The sequence below is a fragment of the Poromitra crassiceps genome (assembly GCF_964638095.1).
Source record: "Poromitra crassiceps genome assembly, chromosome: 8".
NCBI lineage: Eukaryota > Metazoa > Chordata > Actinopteri > Beryciformes > Melamphaidae > Poromitra > Poromitra crassiceps.
In genome coordinates, this window is record NC_139629.1 from 33,433,716 (window position 1) to 33,453,675 (window position 19,960).

Genomic DNA, 19,960 nt, shown 5'->3' on the forward strand with positions numbered 1-19,960 from the left:
CAAATCAAATTTGTTTAACAGTTTAAGTCATATCACAGGCCAGATACAGAAATAATCTACAAAACCGGAATCTGCAATTAAAACATTTCCAGCCCCTGCAACTCACCCAAGAACACCCCACTGATTTTTGCACAACATTTATATTTTAGGCAATTAGTTGGTTTTATCCAGAGTGACAGAGTGATCCAAAGCCACCATGCCACCCCCTTCCTGCACTCCCTCCATTGGTTCCCTGTGCCTCCTTCTGTCAAATGCTTGTTGCAGCCCCCTACAGGCCATGGCTGAGCCCTACACTCCAACCCATGCCATGTACTCTGCTACTACTTACTCCTACCTGAGTGCTTATGCTGCGTTCGATTATAAGTGGGATGTGGCAAGTTGCCAGTTGCTACTAGCAAAAATCAAATAAAACGCCACTATAACTCGGAGTTCCTACCCGCAAACTTGGGTATGATTTCTCAACCCCCAGTAGCTCCCACCGCGTCATTTGACGTCATTTCAAGATGGCCACGCATGTTGTTTATGGTGAGAAACATCACCGCGTCATTTTGCCTCATGTTACTTGCTACTTCCCAGTGCAATCTCGAACGCAAATAGGTCGGATATGACGTGTTGGCCACTTGCCACTTGCCAGCTCCTACCATAAACGAATGCAGCATTAGTACTACGCCTGCCTGTTCTGACCTCATAATCGCTCCGTTTTCGAACACTCTTTGCTCCCCAACAATGGAAACTCAACACCGTAAAAAGACTGACAAAATGTTCCCCTACAGTAGCTCTCCCCTGTAAATTAATCTCTTCAGGGAAGACTTCAGTCACCTCTCCCTGCCCCTGCCTTTATTGCTTGGTCCTCATTCATTTTTACAACTTCATATTATTGATGATGCTTCTTGTCTGGATGCCATTGCTCTGACACCTGCAGTCTTTATTGCCTGCTCGTAATTTTTTGGGGGATACATGAATTTTAATTTATTCTACTGTTACACTTGTAATTTACTCTGAATACGTTTGCTGAATAAGATTGATCGCTTAATGCCTCAAATGTATAATATAAATGCAAACCCCCACTAAGTCTTTCTGACAACACATTTGAATATTCCGACGGCCCATTTAAAAATTCTGCAAAGCACTGCACTTTAGATTAGTTCAAATTAAAGACTTGGAGGAGGAGGAGGAGGAGGAGGGAGGAAATAAATAGCACTGAACAACACTCACCTCGGGGTAGGACCACTCGGGGGAATAGTCGGTGACCATGAAGAGCCGCCCGGTGGCCTGGAGCATCCCCAGAGCCCCCTGGGCCACCGCGGCAGAGACCACCTCTGCCACATGCATGTAGGACAGGGAGCCCGTCTCTCCGGCGGTCCCCCCGGCCCCGGCCCCTCCGCTCAGAGACTGCGGGCTGCAGCACGGCTGAAGGCAAAGCTCTGAGGGGGTGTAGCCGCCAGAGCCCCTGGCCCCTCCGTCCTCTTGGCCCTGCTGAGGGCCCCCACCACCACCGCCGCCACCACCCGTGTTCTGACCGTCTGCGCCGTGGGAGGAGGCCACCAGCTGGTGGGCATACAGGGCCCCCCCAGCCGACATGGCGGTCCCACTGCCATCCACTGAGATGAAGTCGTTGATGAGGTCAGAGAACTGGTTTCCAAAGGAGATGTCAAAGTGATCCAGACTGATCTCCATGCCCGTCCCCCCCCCTGCTCCTCCTCCGTTGCTGGCCCCTCCACCCAGGCCCTGGTGGGTTCCTACGGTGTTATAGAGTCCCTGGACCATGCCTGCACCCTGGAGGAGGGGCTGCAGCTGCTGCTGCTGTTGCTGCTGCTGCTGGGAGCGGTTGCTGCCGTCGTTGCTGTTGTTTGCATTACGAAGGCCCACTCCGTCCCCTACGCCTCCTGTCCCCCCGCCGCTGTCCGAGGCCTGCTGCAGGTAGTGCTGCTCCGTAACCCCTCCCTCTCCGCTCCCTCCTCCACAGGCCTGGATGTGATCTCCAGGCTTCAGGAGGCTGTCGGCACCGTTCTCAGTGGCTCCTCCAGGCTGAGCTGAACCCACACTGCCTGGCTGCTGCTCCAGACCCACCACCTCCTCATGCTCAGGGCCCAGCCCAGGGAAGCCGCCCTGGTACTGTAGCAGCTGGAGAGAGCCTGCCTGCCCGGGCCCCTCTGTGGGCGAGCCTCCGTTACAGTTGGCCCTATGCTGGCTCTGGTGGGCCTGGTGGTGGTGGTGGTGGTGGTGGTGGTGGAGGTGGCCGTTGCTGCCGGGGGAGTCCGTCTTCACCACCTGCAGACCCATATAGCCCCCGGCGTCGTGGGAGTTGTGCTCCATCATGTGGGTTTTCTGGCCCATGCCGGGCCTCCCCTGCTGGGCCTGGCCGGTCTGAGAGGCATCCTGGAGGAAGAAGCTGGGTGAACGATTGTGGTGGGATAAATGAGGGCTGGACATGGCCTGACCATAGCCCACTGTGGCAGCACCGGAGGTATAGTCCTGCTTGGCATCAATGGCACTGAAATCCATCTGCTCCAAGGTGGTGCTGGGGCTCAGGCCCCCACCGGAAGGCAGCAAGGCGCCCGCTGGGGTCAGGGAGAGGTTGCCCTGGGCTGGACCGGCGCCAGCAGACACAGGCACTCCGCCGCCACAGTTCACTACCGCCCCCACCTGGTAGCCGCTCTCCTTGGCCAGCTGCTGCTCAAAGGAGGTGTCTTCGACCTTGATGTTCTTCACCAGGGCTGCGCTGAAACTGTAGCCGTTGTCCGACATGGTGGGCGAGCGCTGCAGACTGCCGTTGGTGCCGCCGTTGCAGGATGACGCCGAGGAGGAGTTGCCCTCTATCTTCATCGCACTGCCCCCGTAGGTCTGTCCCTGCTTGGGGTTGTTCAGGAAGCAGTCGGGGTCAAAGTTCATGTTGGTCTCTGGGATCTTGAGAGAGCCAGTGTCCAGGCTGCTGGAGAGCACCAGCTCTTCGGACACGCTGGCCGCAGACAGCATAGAAAGACTGTCTCCTGCTGCGTTGGTCCCAGCTTCTCCCACTCCTCCACCTGGGAAGGCAAACTTGTGGCTGTCAGCGGTCACAGACAGCACCAGGCCCTGTGAGGTGGCATCTGCTCCCATCAGGTGAGTGTTGGGACCTCCGGTAGGAGACATGCCGTAGACGGGGTCTCCGGTGACCTCAGACATGAAGACGCTCTGGGACAGGCCAGACATGACCGAGGCCACGTGACTCATCCCCGTCACCGCGGGGCTGTCGGCCATGTCCGGGTCGCTGTTGAGCCCGCTGCTGATAGAGACGGGGGAGTTCTGGGTGGTGTCCGGGACCTCCACCTGGTTGGTGGACGACACCTCCGTGCTGTTCTGGTGGAGGAGGACCGGCTTGTGGACTTTGCCGTTGCGTTTCTCCCTGGCGCTGCCGCCTCCCCCCCCGGAGCTCTTGCCTCCGCCATGGCCGCTGTGCTCGGTTTTGCCCTCCGACACGTCGTTGTTCTGGACCTCGGAGTGGGCGCTGCTGTAGCCCCCCGAGCGCGGGTCCACCTTCGGCGAGATGATGCGGTGTTTGGCGCTGTTGCATTTGTGGTGGACACTGCTCCCTGCACCTGTATAGGGGGCAGACAGAGAGAGAGAGGGGGGGGGGGGGGGCAAATAGAAATGTATTGAGATCAAATTGTTGATCATGTATTTAAGAAGTGGGAAATAATCCTCTTTGTGCAGGGGCAATGACAAAAGAAAAAATTCCATAGATGACACAGAAGTTATGTGAAAATGTCAACACTGGATGATCGGTTTGTTTGTGTATTTATGGGTCTGTGAAAAAGGATTTTCTCCTCAGACGGTGATAAATTATCCTTTCTGTTCTATATAGTCTAAGTGAAGCTTATGGGAAGCTTATGGGAACTCATCAGACATAAAAATGCAATTGTGGGCTACACAGAGTCATTCTGTTCTTCAATTGATCAAATCACCTTCTGGTCTACAAACTCTTCCTGAATAATAGCCTAATGAAATTATCCAATTGAAATGATTTGATTGATTAGCATGGCTTTATAGAAAAGCTGGGCCATTTCAGATATGGGCCTCGACACTGTTACCAGTAAACAACAAATAATAAGCCAATAACCACTCTCCACATTCCCTATAAATCTCAGCTCAACCACCTCCTTGGGTCTAGCTTATAACAAACGGTCTTTTTTTTTATGGCCTTTCTGTTTCTCTCACTCTAAATCTTCCAGTTCTCCTCTGGAGCCCAAACACCTTGCCACCCCCTAGCCCTTACCCAGGGTGCCCGTGCAGAGACAGTTGTGAGTCCGGGGAGGTGGCTTGGTTTGGTGGCTGTCCAGAATCTGTTGCACCAGCTGCTCCACTGAGAAGCCAGAGCTGCTGTTCCCATTGCTGCAAGTCCACTTGATGCCATGAACTGCCGGGAGAGAGGAGGAGACAGAGATGTCAGCCAGCCAGCCCAACAGACCACCAGCCACGCCAACCCCCCGCGGCCCCACCCACTGCCCCGCCCCTTCCTGTCTGCCTGTCAGTATCAAAAGACCAATCAAGCAAGACACGCCCCAACTTCAACTCACTTCCTGTCATTTGGTCACGCGGGTGTTGCCCATGGTTTTTTTCACAGACACGCCCACTTAGGAGACTTTCGGCAAGCCTGAGTCAACGGTTGACCACGCCCATTTGACCGGAGACTTGCTGCTACCATTTTTTAGAATAGGCGGAGCCTGCGGTGACCCATCTATAGTAATATAACATCTATGTCAGTATGCCTCTCTCACACGCCACACTAACCGCCCAAATTAATATTTCTGTTTGTTTGCCCTGGAGGGGGAAAACAACCCTCTGACTGGGCTACGCTAAAATGCTATCTAGATTAGTGGTATTACTGGTGGCAGAAGTAGCAGTAGTGGTAGTACTACTGGTAGAATAGCAGTAGCAGTACCAGAAGGAGTAGTAGTAGTAGTAGTAGTAGTAGTAGTATAAGTCGCTTTGGATAGCAGTGTCTGCTAAATGACGTAATGTAATGTAATATAATGTAATGTAATGTAATGTAATGTAATGTACAGTAGTAGTTGTGGTAGTAGAATGTATTGATGCTCTATGAATGAATAGTCTTTTCTTCTTCTTCACCACCTACTCCACTCACTACAGGCTAGTTGCTATGCTACTTGGATATACACCGACTTTACTGCATTTCAGTTTGGTTTCATACACATTGAGAGGCAAAGTGAACGTCACTTCCTGCTTCAGCACTGTACCAGAGATTTTCTTCCGCAATTTATTTTCCCATAGACATTTCGTAAAATGCTTATAAAAATAGTTTTATTTGGTCAAACCAAACGGTTCAGCTATATTTAGAAGCGGGAGAGACCATAGAACATTTCACTTGGACCCCCCCCCCCCCCCCAAAAAAAAAACGACATCGAAAACATATTTTCTTTAAACCAGAATTCTTTTTTACATTTTGGTCTGAGTGAAATGTTATGCGATCTCTCCTGTTTCTGTTTTTATAAGCATTTTACGAAAAGTCTATGGGGAAATAAATGGCGGATGAAAATCTCTGGTACAGTGCTGAAGCAGGAAGTGACGTTCCACTTTGGCTCTCTATTGTGATGAGCCTTAATCACATCCATAATGTAGAGATCATTCTAAACCCCCAACTGCTTTTTCCCCTCCCTTCTTCCCCCTGTCCACTCGGGGGCGCTGTCTGTTCAGTGCGGGCTAGGGCAGTGGCTTTGTCTCCAGTCTCCTTTCCTCTCTCTTCACACCAAGCCTTGTGCACTGCACTGCCCCCTCTCTGAAGTAGCAGGCCTGGAGTCGACCCTGGTGTCTCTCTCCCTCCCCTGTGTCAGTGTGTCTGCTCTGCTGATGGCTCCGTGGCCTCCTCTTCGTGAGTGAGCCGATGAAGGTGACGGCCCCGCGCACCCCGCCCCACGCCACTGCACCGCAGCCTGGCCCGAGTGGCCCGTGTCTCTGTTCTGACAGGGGGAAGCCACTGGGGAGGAACATCGCCTAGCTGCTGCTGCACCGAGGGGGAAAGGGGAGCCTTTCACTTGCATAGCTCCACTCCCTGCCTCAGTCACACTCCGCTAGCCACTCCTAATACCTTTCATCGCTCCACTCGCCAACCAGCCACCACTCCTGATGAGGCTGATAGTGACTCTCGTGTCTGTGTGGAGGCAGCAGACAGAGACACCGCTGACTGCTGCAAGCGCAGAGACGCTCTCAACCGGGAGGGGAAAATATGGTAATACCTCAGAAGTGAAGCATATTTAGACTATCAAACAAAATCAAGACAGCTTTAACGGGTTCCCCGGGGTTTTATGGGTTCCCCGCACTTCAATACCTCCTTCGGTTAAATAGGCGCACGCGAGAGAGAGAGAGAGAGAGAGAGAGAGAGAGAGACACAGAGAATGAGTGAGGGTGAGAGAGAGCGTGTGTGAAAAACAGAGTGAGAATTTGCGTGTCTGTTTGCATATGAGAGAAAGCGAGATGGGAAAGGCTGTGCGACAGTGGGGGTGGCGTGAGTGAGAGGTAGAGACTACAGTATGGGACAGTGGGGGGTGTTGTGAGGTAGAGAGTATGGGACAGTGGGGGGTGTTGTGAGGTAGAGGGTATGGGACAGTGGGGGTGTTGTGAGGTAGAGAGTATGGGACAGTGGGGGGTGTTGTGAGGTAGAGAGTATGGGACAGTGGGGGGTGTTGTGAGGTAGAGAGTATGGGACAGTGGGGGGTGTTGTGAGGTAGAGAGTATGGGACAGTGGGGGTGTTGTGAGGTAGAGAGTATGGGACAGTGGGGGTTGTTGTGAGGTAGAGAGTATGGGACAGTGGGGGTTGTTGTGAGGTAGAGAGTATGGGACAGTGGGGGTGTTGTGAGGTAGAGAGTATGGGACAGTGGGGTTGTTGTGAGGTAGAGAGTATGGGACAGTGGGGGTGTTGTGAGGTAGAGAGTATGGGACAGTGGGGGTGTTGTGAGGTAGAGAGTATGGGACAGTGGGGGTGTTGTGAGGTAGATAGTATGGGACAGTGGGGGTGTTGTGAGGTAGAGAGTATGGGACAGTGGGGGTGTTGTGAGGTAGAGGGTATGGGACAGTGGGGTTGTTGTGAGGTAGAGGGTATGGGACAGTGGGGGTGTTGCGAGGTAGAGAGTTTGGGGCAATGGGGGTGTTGTGAGGTAGAGAGTATGGGATAATGGGGGTGTTGTGAGGTAGAGTATGGGACAGTGGGGTTGTTGTGAGGTAGAGAGTATGGGACAGTGGGGGTTGTTGTGAGGTAGAGAGTATGGGACAGTGGGGGTGTTGTGAGGTAGAGAGTATGGGACAGTGGGGGTTGTTGTGAGGTAGAGAGTATGGGACAGTGGGGGGTGTTGTGAGGTAGAGAGTATGGGACAGTGGGGTTGTTGTGAGGTAGAGAGTATGGGACAGTGGGGGTGTTGTGAGGTAGAGAGTATGGGACAGTGGGGGGTGTTGTGAGGTAGAGAGTATGGGACAGTGGGGGTGTTGTGAGGTAGAGAGTATGGGACAGTGGGGGTGTTGTGAGTTAGAGAGTATGGGACAGTGGGGGTGTTGTGAGGTAGAGAGTATGGGACAGTGGGGGTGTTGTGAGGTAGAGAGTATGGGACAGTGGGGTTGTTGTGAGGTAGAGAGTATGGGACAGTGGGGTTGTTGTGAGGTAGAGAGTATGGGACAGTGGGGGTGTTGTGAGGTAGATAGTATGGGACAGTGGGGGTGTTGTGAGGTAGAGGGTATGGGACAGTGGGGGTGTTGTGAGGTAGATATTATGGGACAGTGGGGGTGTTGTGAGATAGATAGTATGGGACAGTGGGGTTGTTGTGAGGTAGAGAGTATGGGACAGTGGGGGTGTTGTGAGGTAGAGAGTATGGGACAGTGGGGGTGTTGTGAGGTAGAGAGTATGGGACAGTGGGGGTGTTGTGAGGTAAAGAGTATGGGACAGTGGGGGTGTTGTGAGGTAGATAGTATGGGACAGTGGGGGTGTTGTGAGGTAGAGAGTATGGGACAGTGGGGGTGTTGTGAGGTAGAGGGTATGGGACAGTGGGGTTGTTGTGAGGTAGAGGGTATGGGACAGTGGGGGTGTTGCGAGGTAGAGAGTTTGGGGCAGTGGGGGTGTTGTGAGGTAGAGAGTATGGGACAATGGGGGTGTTGTGAGGTAGAGTATGGGACAGTGGGGTTGTTGTGAGGTAGAGAGTATGGGACAGTGGGGTTGTTGTGAGGTAGAGGGTATGGGACAGTGGGGTTGTTGTGAGGTAGAGGGTATGGGACAGTGATGTTGTTGTGAGGTAGAGGGTATGGGACAGTGGGGTTGTTGTGAGGTAGAGAGTATGGGACAGTGGGGTTGTTGTGAGGTAGAGGGTATGGGACAGTGGGGGTGTTGTGAGGTAGAGAGTATGGGACAGTGGGGTTGTTGTGAGGTAGAGGGTATGGGACAGTGGGGTTGTTGTGAGGTAGAGGGTATGGGACAGTGGGGGTGTTGTGAGGTAGAGAGTATGGGACAGTGGGGTTGTTGTGAGGTAGAGGGTATGGGACAGTGGGGTTGTTGTGAGGTAGAGGGTATGGGACAGTGGGGTTGTTGTGAGGTAGAGAGTATGGGACAGTGGGGGTGAGGTGAGGTAGAGACTAGAGTATGGGACAGTGGGGGTGTTGTGAGGTAGAGAGTATGGGACAGTGGGGGTGTTGTGAGGTAGAGAGTATGGGACAGTGGGGTTGTTGTGAGGTAGAGGGTATGGGATAGTGGGGTTGTTGTGAGGTAGAGGGTATGGGACTGTGGGGTTGTTGTGAGGTAGAGGGTATGGGACAGTGGGGTTGTTGTGAGGTAGAGGGTATGGGACAGTGGGGTTGTTGTGAGGTAGAGGGTATGGGACAGTGGGGTTGTTGTGAGGTAGAGGGTATGGGAGATTAAAGTGAGAGGTATAACGTATGGAAGATTAAAGACTGAGCCAGTTAAGAACAAAGCCCAGAAAACAGGCTGGGGGAGATAATTGGATAAGTCTGATTAGGATCTAAGTCCAAAGCTTTAAGATTCCCTGGCAGATTAGAGGCTGGTCACCAGCAGATGTCAGCAGAGCTGATCAAGCGAACACCATTAGCTCTCTGTTACACTGACAACTCAACATGGCAGGCCACAGGCGGGATTCATTTTGATCTTTTCAAACAATATGAAGTGTAATATATATTTATATATATATATATATATATATATATATATATATATATATATATATATATATATATATATATATATATATATACAGTATATATATATATATATATATATATATATATATATATATATATATATATATATATATATATATTTTTTTTTTTATAAAATCTCAGTTCCATTGTACTTTGAATTAAGTGAACTGAGAAAATTAATTGATACCGCATCTGACCGAAAGGCTTTAGGGAAGTATTTGTTTATATATATATATATATATATATATATATATATATATATAAATATATAAATTGTGTCTATCTGGAGATCCTGTTAGAAAACTCTGGCTCCTGACAGTTTGTAATGCAAAGAGTACACATGTTTAGGATGAGATGATGCTGGGACGATAGGGCCATGACGGCAGGCTTACGGGACAGGAGAGCATCCATCCTGCCGCTCTGCCTCAGAGAGGGTGACAGAGCAAGAGTGACAGTCTCTCTAACCCAACACAGCATCCACCCACCATGTAGCCCCATCCCTCTGTGTCCAAACGACCGCGTGTCTCCTCCTCCTGCGCCCTGATCTGCCTCAGCCAGCCCCTCTTCATGCAGGCATCATCTAGACGGCCGTCACCCCCCTGGAGCCTCGGTGGGGGGTAGTTGTTGTTGTTGGCGTACAGTTACCAGCGTGTCTAGCCTGTCTCTTCTCCTCACTGAGGAGCTGTGTTTCAAAAGCAGACGTGACAGCAGCTAGTGCCACTAGGTTCCAACGCCGGCAGCGGCAGCACCACGACGGCACCAAACAACAACCCCAGTCACATCATCATCATCATCATCATCATCATCCCGGCGATGACTGCATCCTGTCTTGAGCAACACCACACAGCCCCCTCATGACAAACACAGTCTTCCTGTAGGGGCACGCACGCTTCTCCCATCTGGTTGCCTCCGCACCATCGGGCACGATATGGGGACAGTAGAGTACAATAGTTTACAGTATGGCCATCCCCCGTTTGCCTGGCTCTGCTGTCTGCTCCGTTCTTCTCTGGCGCGGGGGCTGTCTCGCCTGGAGACTGGCCTTCTGTCTGTCTGAGTGTTTGTTAGCTCCGCTCAAGCGCTATCTGTCAGCAGGCTACGGGCACGGCTGGGGACCACTGTGCCGCGTGTGTTTATAGCATTAGGACCAAAAGGAGTGAATCAAGCTGGCTGCCCGAGGTCGTAGCGTGACCGAGCAGCGAAGCCACTCTCTTTAAGCCTGCGTCTCTTTCTCATCAAACACGACAGGGCGTTAAGGAGGATGAGGGTCAGACACGTTTCACAGGGTTTATATTTGGAGTGGGCGTGCGTGCGTGTGTGTGTGTGAGCAGAGCGTCCGTGTGCGTGTGCACGTGAGAGGACGTTGTTGTGTGTGCGGCGCGCGCGAGTTTTTGGGCGACTGAGAGTGTTGACGACGACGTGGTGCAGCACGAGTGTGCGTGTTTTTGTCACGGGGGGGGGGGGGGGGGGGAGACAGAATGAGCTCAACTGATCCGTGAAATCCACATTTCTCGTTTGTGTTTTTTTGTGTGTGTTTTTCAACCATTAGAGGTGTCACATGGTTTGCACGGTGAAATATCATGTGGAGAGAATAACAAAAAGGGAAGATCAAGACAGATGAGGGCAATTATATTTCTGGAAGTTGAGACGCACTCTTCAGGGAAAAATAACGATTCGAGTTCAAGAGTTCATGCGCCGACGAACTGACGTCAAATGTGCGCGTTGAACCATCATAATTACGTGAGAACGTTTTACGAACATACATGACACACATGTATGTGAACATACATGCCACACATGTATGTGTGCCTGGCCCCATATCAAACATGCCTCCCTTCCTGTATATTTCCCGTACCACACTGTATGCACTTTGTGCAGGCGTAACCAATCCTGCGAGCTCCTCCACACACAGCCTCTCTGAGGACTGGGGGGAAGTTGCGTTATGTACGAAGAGATCCATGGCGCTGCACACAGACTATAGCCCTCCTGCGTAATGCCAAATACATATCATCATTGATGAATGCAAGTTGCTTGTTGGAAGATATAGGCCACTCTGTGGAAAATCTACTGTGCATTAAGGGCCTGATGTATAATTTAAAGTTGAATAATGCATGGATATAATATAATACAGCATGACTTCATCGCCACCTCTCACACACCCAATGGCGAAGGGGGGGGGGGGGGGGGTTTCTTCTTCTTCTTCTTCTTCTTCTTAAAAGGCCACTAGGTGGCAATGTTGCTCTACCGTCAGGGGTTGTGTTGACACGGCCGTTGCAAGAGGACGAGAGGGGATAGAGAGAGGCAGAAAGGGAGCAGAGAGGGCTTTTTCTCTCTGCTCTTCTTTACATAGCCCCTTCATGTAGCCTGGCAGCTACAAGGCATCTCACCCACCTCACCCACCTCACCCACCTCACCCACCTCACCCCCCTCTCTTTGTCCCAACAACTCCCAAAGTTAATGACTTCACACATCACCGCAGAACGACGTTTCTTGCTTTTTTTACATTAACGCCGCAGACGTCATGAATACAGTAGCGCCCTGCTGTTGTCGTTGTTGCACTACTGTGGCTGTCCTGAGGTGAAGCCTCGCGTTAAAGTGTGTGTCCTAAAAGTGATAAGCCGGTGGTGGGTGGAGCTAGCGGTGAGGGTGGATAACGATGTCGCTAGCTGATGCCTGGGTGGTGGTGGTGGTGATGGTCACGGCCCAGCTGCCTTGTCAGTATGCGGGCGGCGTGCGCGTGTGCTTGTAAAGCTGCTGACACGCGCGTCCTCTTTACCTGCGGCCACATCGCCAATAATTGGCCGTCAAAATATCAGTCACAGCCTGGCCCCCTATAGCTGCCATGACACACCCCAGCCACAGTGTGGCTGTTAAAAGAGACATCTTTAACAGCTCTCTCAAAGATCTTCACTGTCCTACAAGGTTCTCCCCCCCCCCCCCCCCCCCCCCCCCCGTTTGGCTATTATCGTCATCAGACAAAACCCTGACGTTTTCCAAAACATCACCTCAATCTTTGGGCAGGAGACTGGAGACTCATAAAACACACTATAGTGTAGGTTTCTCTGAGCGTTAGGACATGCTGGTAACCACCAGACAGACAGAGAGAGTGAGGGAGAGAGAGAGAGACAGACAGACAGACAGAGGGAGAGAGAGTGGGAGACAGAGGTGTGTGTGTGTGTGTGTGTGTGTGTGTGTGTGTGTGTGTGTGTGTGTGTGTGTGTGTGTGTGTGTGTGTGTGTGTGTGTGTGTATGTGCGCGCGTGCATGTGTGTGTGCGTGCGTGCGTGCGTGTCTCAGAGAGAGAGAGAGTGAGGATTTCTGGTGAGTCAGACACTCCTCCTCCCACGCACTAGCATGAATCAATAACCTAGCTAGCTTCCCTTGCGCTGCCTCGCCTTTCCTTCCTGCGGGTCGGGGAGGAGGTGCACTCTCCGGGCCCGGGCCAGTGTGGTGCCAGAGGTTCCGGCGGGGGGGGAGAGCTGACCTCCGTGCCCTCGCCATGGCAGACGGCTCCAGGAAGAGGGCAAAAAACTCATCGAAAAACATACAGGAACACTCAGCGGCCCCGAAGATACTCTAAAAAACATAGGAACACTCAGTGACCGAAGATGCTCTCCGAACGAGGTGCTAAGTGCACTTAGTGTAGCAGCTATCAGCTAATAGGGCTCGGCCATTAAATCCAGAGCACACCGACAGCCAGTGTGATTAGTCTCTGGATGCATGTAGACATGTAAAAGACGAGTAAAGCCTTTTAGAGGAGACGGCGCGACGGTTTATATTGATGGCTATAATGAATACGGGTTGAGGAGAAAAAAACACAACAGGAACAAAAACCCACGAATGCATCGTTATCGAATGCGGTTGGTCGGAACACTCACACATGGGCTTCAGCTGGCCAATCAGCTCCTCCTTGGTCCACTTGGCCCACTCCTTCTTGTCCGTATTGATGGAGCACAGGATCGGACCGCATGGCTTCCCGCAATCCTCGATGGCCGGAACATTCAAATAGTGGACGAGCACGATGTCAGGGTTCTGTGTGGGGGAGACAGAGAGGAGAGGGGAGGAGGAGGAGGAGGAGGAGGTCAGACATGATGGTGTGATGCTGGAGATACCTCCTCAGGGTGGGACTTCTTCACAGGTTTTTCTTGGAGATGTAACAACAGTAGAGTGGGAAGTGAGTCAGTCTCAGAAAGTGTGGCTCAGCTGTGAGGGCTTTTGTGGGGAACGTCCCAGCTGGAGGCTGAGGAGTGAAATGCTGCTAGACTACAATCACTGCATGGTAGCCATCACACACAGGAAGAGAGGCGCGACCCGAAACACAACGAGGACTCCGAATAAATATGGACCAGAACTGCTGAAGGCAAAAATCTCATTCATTATCTGAGTATCTGTATCTCTAAATGTGTGTGTGTGTGTGTGTGTGTGTGTGTGTGTGTGTGTGTGTGTGTGTGTGTGTGTGTGTGTGTGTGTGTGTGTGTGTGCGCGTGTGTGTGTGTGTGTGTGTGTGTGTGTGTGTGTGTGTTTGTGCGCGCGTGCTCACGTAACACACACTTATGGCATTTTGTCAAGTCCTCCCACATGGTGCGTTGATGCCCTCAATTAACTCAAAATTCAACACTTTGCCGCCTGCAAATTGTTAGCGAGTTACCTCGGCAAATTCCCTAAATTGACAGCGTCTGAATAATAGCGGGCGTTTAAAGGAACGTCGTCGTGCCGGCGTGAATAACATCAATTGGCTTCTGTAATCATGAATAGCTTTGATTAGCGAGAGCGGCGCGCAAACAGTCACGCGAGAAACGCTCCCCCGCTTCACACTCCTTATCGCCTGGCATTTATTAAGAAACATGCAATAAGCCACTATGAGCCCACACAAATTCAACGTGCGTTTTGTTTTAATACAATAGCCGCCTACAAAATACACACAATTCAAATAAATTGTGATGACTGTTGATGAAAACAGAGTAGACGGGCAAACGCACGCAGGTATTATGTGGAAGGAAGGCTATAATCAGATGGATGGTCATACAAGCACACGCGCACACACACACACACGCACACACACACACACACACACACGGCACACACACACACACATGCACGCACACACATGCACACACACACACATGTATGCATGCATGCAGGCCCACCTAACCAAGACACAAGAATCGACAAAGCAACACAGACCTTGATAGAGAAAAATGCCGTGACAACATGTTTGTGCGTGACGGCAGTTTGAAGCTTCATCAGTACTAAGTGGCAAATAAATCAAGGTGCTGTGAGAGGTCTGTGCTCCCTCTGAGTGGGTTCCATTAATCTGGGACCATGCCCCCCCCCCCCAACCCCCCACCACCCCCATCTCTCTCCCCCTCTCTCCTTCCTCTCATCACACAGGGATGGGGTAGTAGGAGGATTTAATTCAAACCTACGTCCTATATTAGGAATATACAATAGACCCTTTTCACGGGGGGGCATTTTGTGTCAAAAAGGCAGGGTAAACACAGGTGCAAGCAAAACACTAATGAGACACGAACACTAAATTCCAATCATGGAAGTTGGAAACCCTCTTTAGTGTGTTGTTGGCACCTGGGTTTACCCTGCCTTTTTGACACAAAACGGCCCCCGTGAAATGGGTCTATCTAGTGTGTCCTCTAGAGAGAGAGAGTGGCGTCAGCGGAGGACCAAAATGCGAGACTCATTAGCCAATGAACAGCCAGGAATGGGTCTCGCGCTACTTTTGCACGCTAAAATAAAGCTGATCATGTCCAATTTGATTAAAGGGATGAAAAACCCTTTCAGAGTACAACACAAACTGTCTATTTTGCTGCAACTCGACAGTGCTGCTTAATCCAGGAACCTTACTTCCTGGAACTCTCGAGAGTAAAAAAAACTGGTCCATTGGAGTGAATGGAGATGTCGGGACTCTTCTATCTACACGGCTCTGGGTCCATCCACTTGAATGCGACAGGACCCGTCCGACTGTATAAATCTGATTTGTAAAAAATCTGATTTGTAAATCTAAATTTGTTAGATATGCACGGACGGACGGGATGATCAAATAACATCGATCCACAGAGCCAATTAGGCTACTACTCTGAATCCCAATCAAACAACCCCCCCCCCCCCCCCCCCTCTCTCTCTCTCTCTCTCTGATGTGTGTGGGGTGTTTATGCATGCAGGGCTGTCAGCTCTGTAGTGGACAGTAGGGAGAGCTGGATGCTAAGCTGGGCTTATGTAAAGCAGTCTCAGGAGGACAGATGACCCCCCACCCCCTCCGCCCCCCCCCTGTTCCCCCCCCACCCCCCACCCCCCCACCCCCCACCCCCCCACCACAACAACCAGAAGCCAGCGCCGGACATTACCGTGTGTTATCGCAACCGCTTTTCCCTGTCCCCTGTCATTGGAGCGGACGCGCCGGGTGCTAGCTGCTGCTACTGCTGCTGCCCTGTTTAGATGGGCGACAGGTTCAGGTGAGTGTGTGTGTGTGTGTGTGTGTGTGTGTGTGTGTGTGTGATGCCCCCAGATGGCGCCACCAGCTGTGGCGAGTAATAGCTGAGAGAGATGCCCTCAATCTTTTAGCTCGGGCGATAACGCGCGCGCACCCACACACACACACACACGCGTGTGCTGTATGTGGATGTACTGTACGGGTGTGCAGGTAAGATGATGTATGCACATACAGTACGCACTACAGCACGTATACCCGGCCTACCCAGAGCAATTTAGAGAGAGAGTGGCGTCAACGGAGGACCAAAATGCGTGACTCATTAGCCAATGAACAGCCAGGAAGGGGGTCTTGCGCTACTTTTGAATGCTAAAATAAGTTGATAATGTACAATTTGATAAAAAAAAAAAAAAAAAAAAACTTTTAAAGTACACCACAAACTGTCCATTTTGCTACAAGTCGACAGTGCTGCTTAATCCAGGACCTTACTTGCTGGAACTCTTGAGAGTAAAAAAAAAAGGTCCATTGGAGTGAATGGAGACTCTTCTATATACACGGCTCTGCCTATGCCCAGTAAGCACAAGGACAAACTCATTACCATAACTGTAATAGACAGCAGAGTAGTCACAAGACGCACAAGGGTTAGTACAACACAATCACACACATGGCTACGCACAACGTCCTCCTTCAGACACCCACACTCCCAGCTGTTTACACTGCCTTTAACACACATTAACAGCCCAGAGACTCACGCTACACACAGTCGCAACAACACAACACACAAAGGAGAAGAAGACCATGTGGTCCGTCTTCTTACAGCTCATCCAAACAACACAAGTCATCTGTGTAGTAGCTCTGCTTCACTATTATGAATGTGTTGTAAATCCAGGAGGGAGCCCAGAGGCGTAGCACGTCTGGAACTTTCTCTCCTCCATCCCCCCCCCCGGTTCCTCTCCTTACTTTACAACACATTTAGCAGCTCTCTCCCCACTCAGGCCCGCCTCCACTCGGGGAGCGAAAACAACACAATGAAAATGTAAAGCGTCACATAAATCTATCAGGATGGTAATTTAATTTAATTTCCTGCTGGCTGCTGCTTTCTTTTTCTACAGTGTAATATCAGGACTGGCTTCTCGGGGAGCCGGGGTACGGAAAAAAAAGGCTGAGGGGGAACTTTTTGCCTGGATACTATTTTCTAGAGAAAATGAGATCTCATTAACTTATTGATTAATTGTGTAATGTAGTCTCTCGCTTGTTTTTTTCTCCCCGCTCCCTTCTTCTCCCCATGTGGCTCTCAGGGCTGCCTTCCACACTCACTTCCTGCAGTGGAAGAGGAGACTGGGATACGGTTGCAGGAGCCTGTGGTGTGCGTGCGTGTGCGTGTGTGTGTGTGTGCGCGTGTGTGTGTGTGTGCGTGTGTGCGTGTGTGTGTGTGTTTGTGAGCATCAGTGTTGGGCAAGTTACTTTCAAAATGTAATATACTACATATTACAAGTTAATTTCATTTGAAAGTAATATGTTACTTTACAATATTACTTTCTGTGTAGAGTAACTCTTTACACTGCTTTTATTTTTTTCAGAATGACATCGCCGCCCCGGAAACCATCCCGAAAAATAATTTCAACCGTCTTCAAGTCAGTGTAAACAATCCAAAATTCTAAATGTTATCCTTTTCCTTTGTTATTGTCATATATATTGGTTATTTGCATAAAACACAACAATTGAGTAGGAAATGATTATATCTTTTTTTAATATGTGCTTTGATAAAAAAAAAAATGTTAACTCAATTTGTAACTTGAGTTACTTGAAAAAGTAACCGGTATAATATTACTGAAATCCTATAAGTAATAAGTTATATTACTGAGTTACTGCTAAAAGTAATATATTACATGTAATATGTTACTTTTGTAATGAGTTACCCCCAACACTGTTTGTATGTACACTGTATGTGTGTGTATGAGAGAGAGTGTGTGTGTGAATACAAGTCAGTGTGTGTCTGGGCTATACTCTGTATACAGCCTGTGTGTGTGTGTGTGTGTGTGTGTGTGTGTGTGTGTGTGTGTGTGTGTGTGTGTGTGTGTGTGTGTGTGTGTGTGTGCCAAGCGCACGCTCACACGCTAAGGCCTGGTAAAGCGCAGGATGCACTCCATGCGTGTATAACGTAGCGTGTCTCCAGCCAGCGTTTTTGATGTTTGCCATCATGTTGTGTGTTCATGTTTACCGCGCCTCCCCACAACAGATGGATAGATGTCGAGCTAATTACCAGCAGAGTCTTGGGGAGTCAGCCATGGGGGCGGAAGGCCTGCTGAGTGGGTGGTGGAGCCCCTTCCTGGCCCCTCCTTCCGCCACTCACACACACACACACACACACACACACACGCGCGCACGCACGCTAGCACACACAGAGCCATGCGTGCACACGTAAATGAACACACACTCATATGCACACACACACAGACAGCCAAATAGACTGCGCGTACACATACACACACACATACACACACGTGCACGCGCGCATATGTGGTTCAAGTCATCGCCATCACTACCGCTGGATAAAGGTGGCGTTGTAGCCAGGCAACAGGTTTCTTTTGGCACCCACGCACTGAGAGGCAGCTAGTACAGTAGTGCTCCTACATACTCTCGCTGAGTGGCTACTTCTTCGCCCGGAAGTCATACACCATGTTCTGAACCAGAGGACAGGGAGCGAGAGAGAGAGAGAGAGAGAGAGAGAGTCACTAATGGAGCTGACGAAGAAGACACGGATAGAGCTAGATGTTGCGTTGGTGCTGGAGATGGAGAGAGGGTGACCTACTGTGCTGCGCTGAGAGCCGGGGCCATGTGTCTGTTGAGCTGTGTCTCTAATGAGCTCAAACCATCTGAGGCTGCTGCATGGTGCTCGCGCTGCTCGTCCACTGCTGGTGGTGTGAGATGATGGTGTGAGTGGTCATGTAATGTGTCCGCGCCGTCTTGTTAAGTCCTGCTGACCCTGCCACAAACCTGCCCGCCCTCTCTGGGCGAATATCCCCGCAGCCACTACCTCGACCTGCACTACGGCTCATTAAAAGACAGAGTGACACAGAGAGAAAGAGAGAGAGAGGGAGAGAGAGAGGCAGAGATCAAGAGTTCAAGATGGAGATACAGTAGAGAGAGAGAGAGAGGGGCGTCTGGGTGGTGTCGAGGTGAAAGCACTCGCCTAACCACCGCGGAGACCCGCGGGCTCAATTCCCGGGTAGCGGTACCTCTGGCTTGGTCAGACGTCCCCTACGGACACGATTGGCCGTGTCTGCGGGTGGGAACTGAAGCCGGTGGGGTATGAGTCCCGGTCACTGCAATTGTGCCTCCTCTGGTCAGCCGGGGCGGATGTCGCATGTCCAGGGGGGAGGGGAACTGGGGGGAATAGCGTGATCCTCCCCCACGCATGGGCGTCGTTGGGCCTGGGCTTTCGGGGCTATAGCCCCGGATCTTTTATGAAAAGCCCCGGATCTCAAATATGTGTTGTTTTTGTTTTTATACAAAAATAAGAATAGCTGGCCCTCCTCTATTCATCTCTCATTCATGCTTTAAATCCCTAAAAAAATGATATTGGTGATCAGAAATGCATGCAACATACTACGCTATAACCTTTATTTTGAAAATACGGTTAGGTCTAGAGGAAGTTACTCGTCTACACTCCCGGAAAATTGAGGATCCAGGAAAGATCAAGGAAGTGTTGTATTTCTCCCTGGGAGCGTCAGACTGACAACAGAGACCACCAGCGAGCCAAGGTAGGTAAAGTCTCTTTCCTACAGTGAGTAAGGTGTTAAACACCATGATCATTGAGCTGGTTGAAAAATGTCTTTATTTTAAGTTCTATTTTGTAAAGGAACTTCTTCATTAGTCAAACAGAGTTTACTATGGAAGTGAATGGGGAAACTGAGAGCAGAGCAGGTCTGAGAGCAGGTCACGTGGAGGCTGGGTTTACCCAGGCTGGAAACATCATCCCTGCATCTATGTATTGGGTACCTGTGATGATCAGCATTGTAGGGCTACTGAGCTAAGGTGTAAACTACTAGTGCTAAGCTGTTTGTTAATGGTCTGTTGATATGCAAAGTAAACGCCCGCTAGCAAAATGCTAAGTGGCTAGCCATTTAGGTATTCTGTTAAATGGTAGCCTATGTTTAGAATAGCTGGTCTTTCCTGGGCTAAGCCCCCAATGTCTTCAGACCCTAGAAACGCCCCTGCTTCCCCATGCGCCATGTCCCGTGGGTGAAACCCCTCGCTGTCAGGTGCAAAAAGGAGCGGCTGTCGATTGCACGTGTATCGGAGGAGTCTACGGCTCTCCCCAGATCGGCA

At 50.7% G+C, this 19,960-nt stretch overlaps 1 protein-coding gene across 1 annotated transcript in view; it reads right to left on the bottom strand.

Annotated features, from left to right (window-relative positions):
- Positions 1–19,960, bottom strand: part of LOC310780655 (calmodulin-binding transcription activator 1-like) — a gene marked incomplete at both ends in the record, with an annotated part of 82,846 nt that overhangs the window by 38,687 nt on the left and 24,199 nt on the right. The window contains 4 exons of the mRNA XM_083641173.1: positions 1,216–3,578; positions 4,256–4,396; positions 13,065–13,218; positions 18,502–18,676. Of these exons, the coding sequence (XP_083497299.1) occupies positions 1,216–3,578; positions 4,256–4,396; positions 13,065–13,218; positions 18,502–18,676 (2,833 nt within the window). The remainder of the gene's footprint in view (positions 1–1,215; positions 3,579–4,255; positions 4,397–13,064; positions 13,219–18,501; positions 18,677–19,960) is intronic.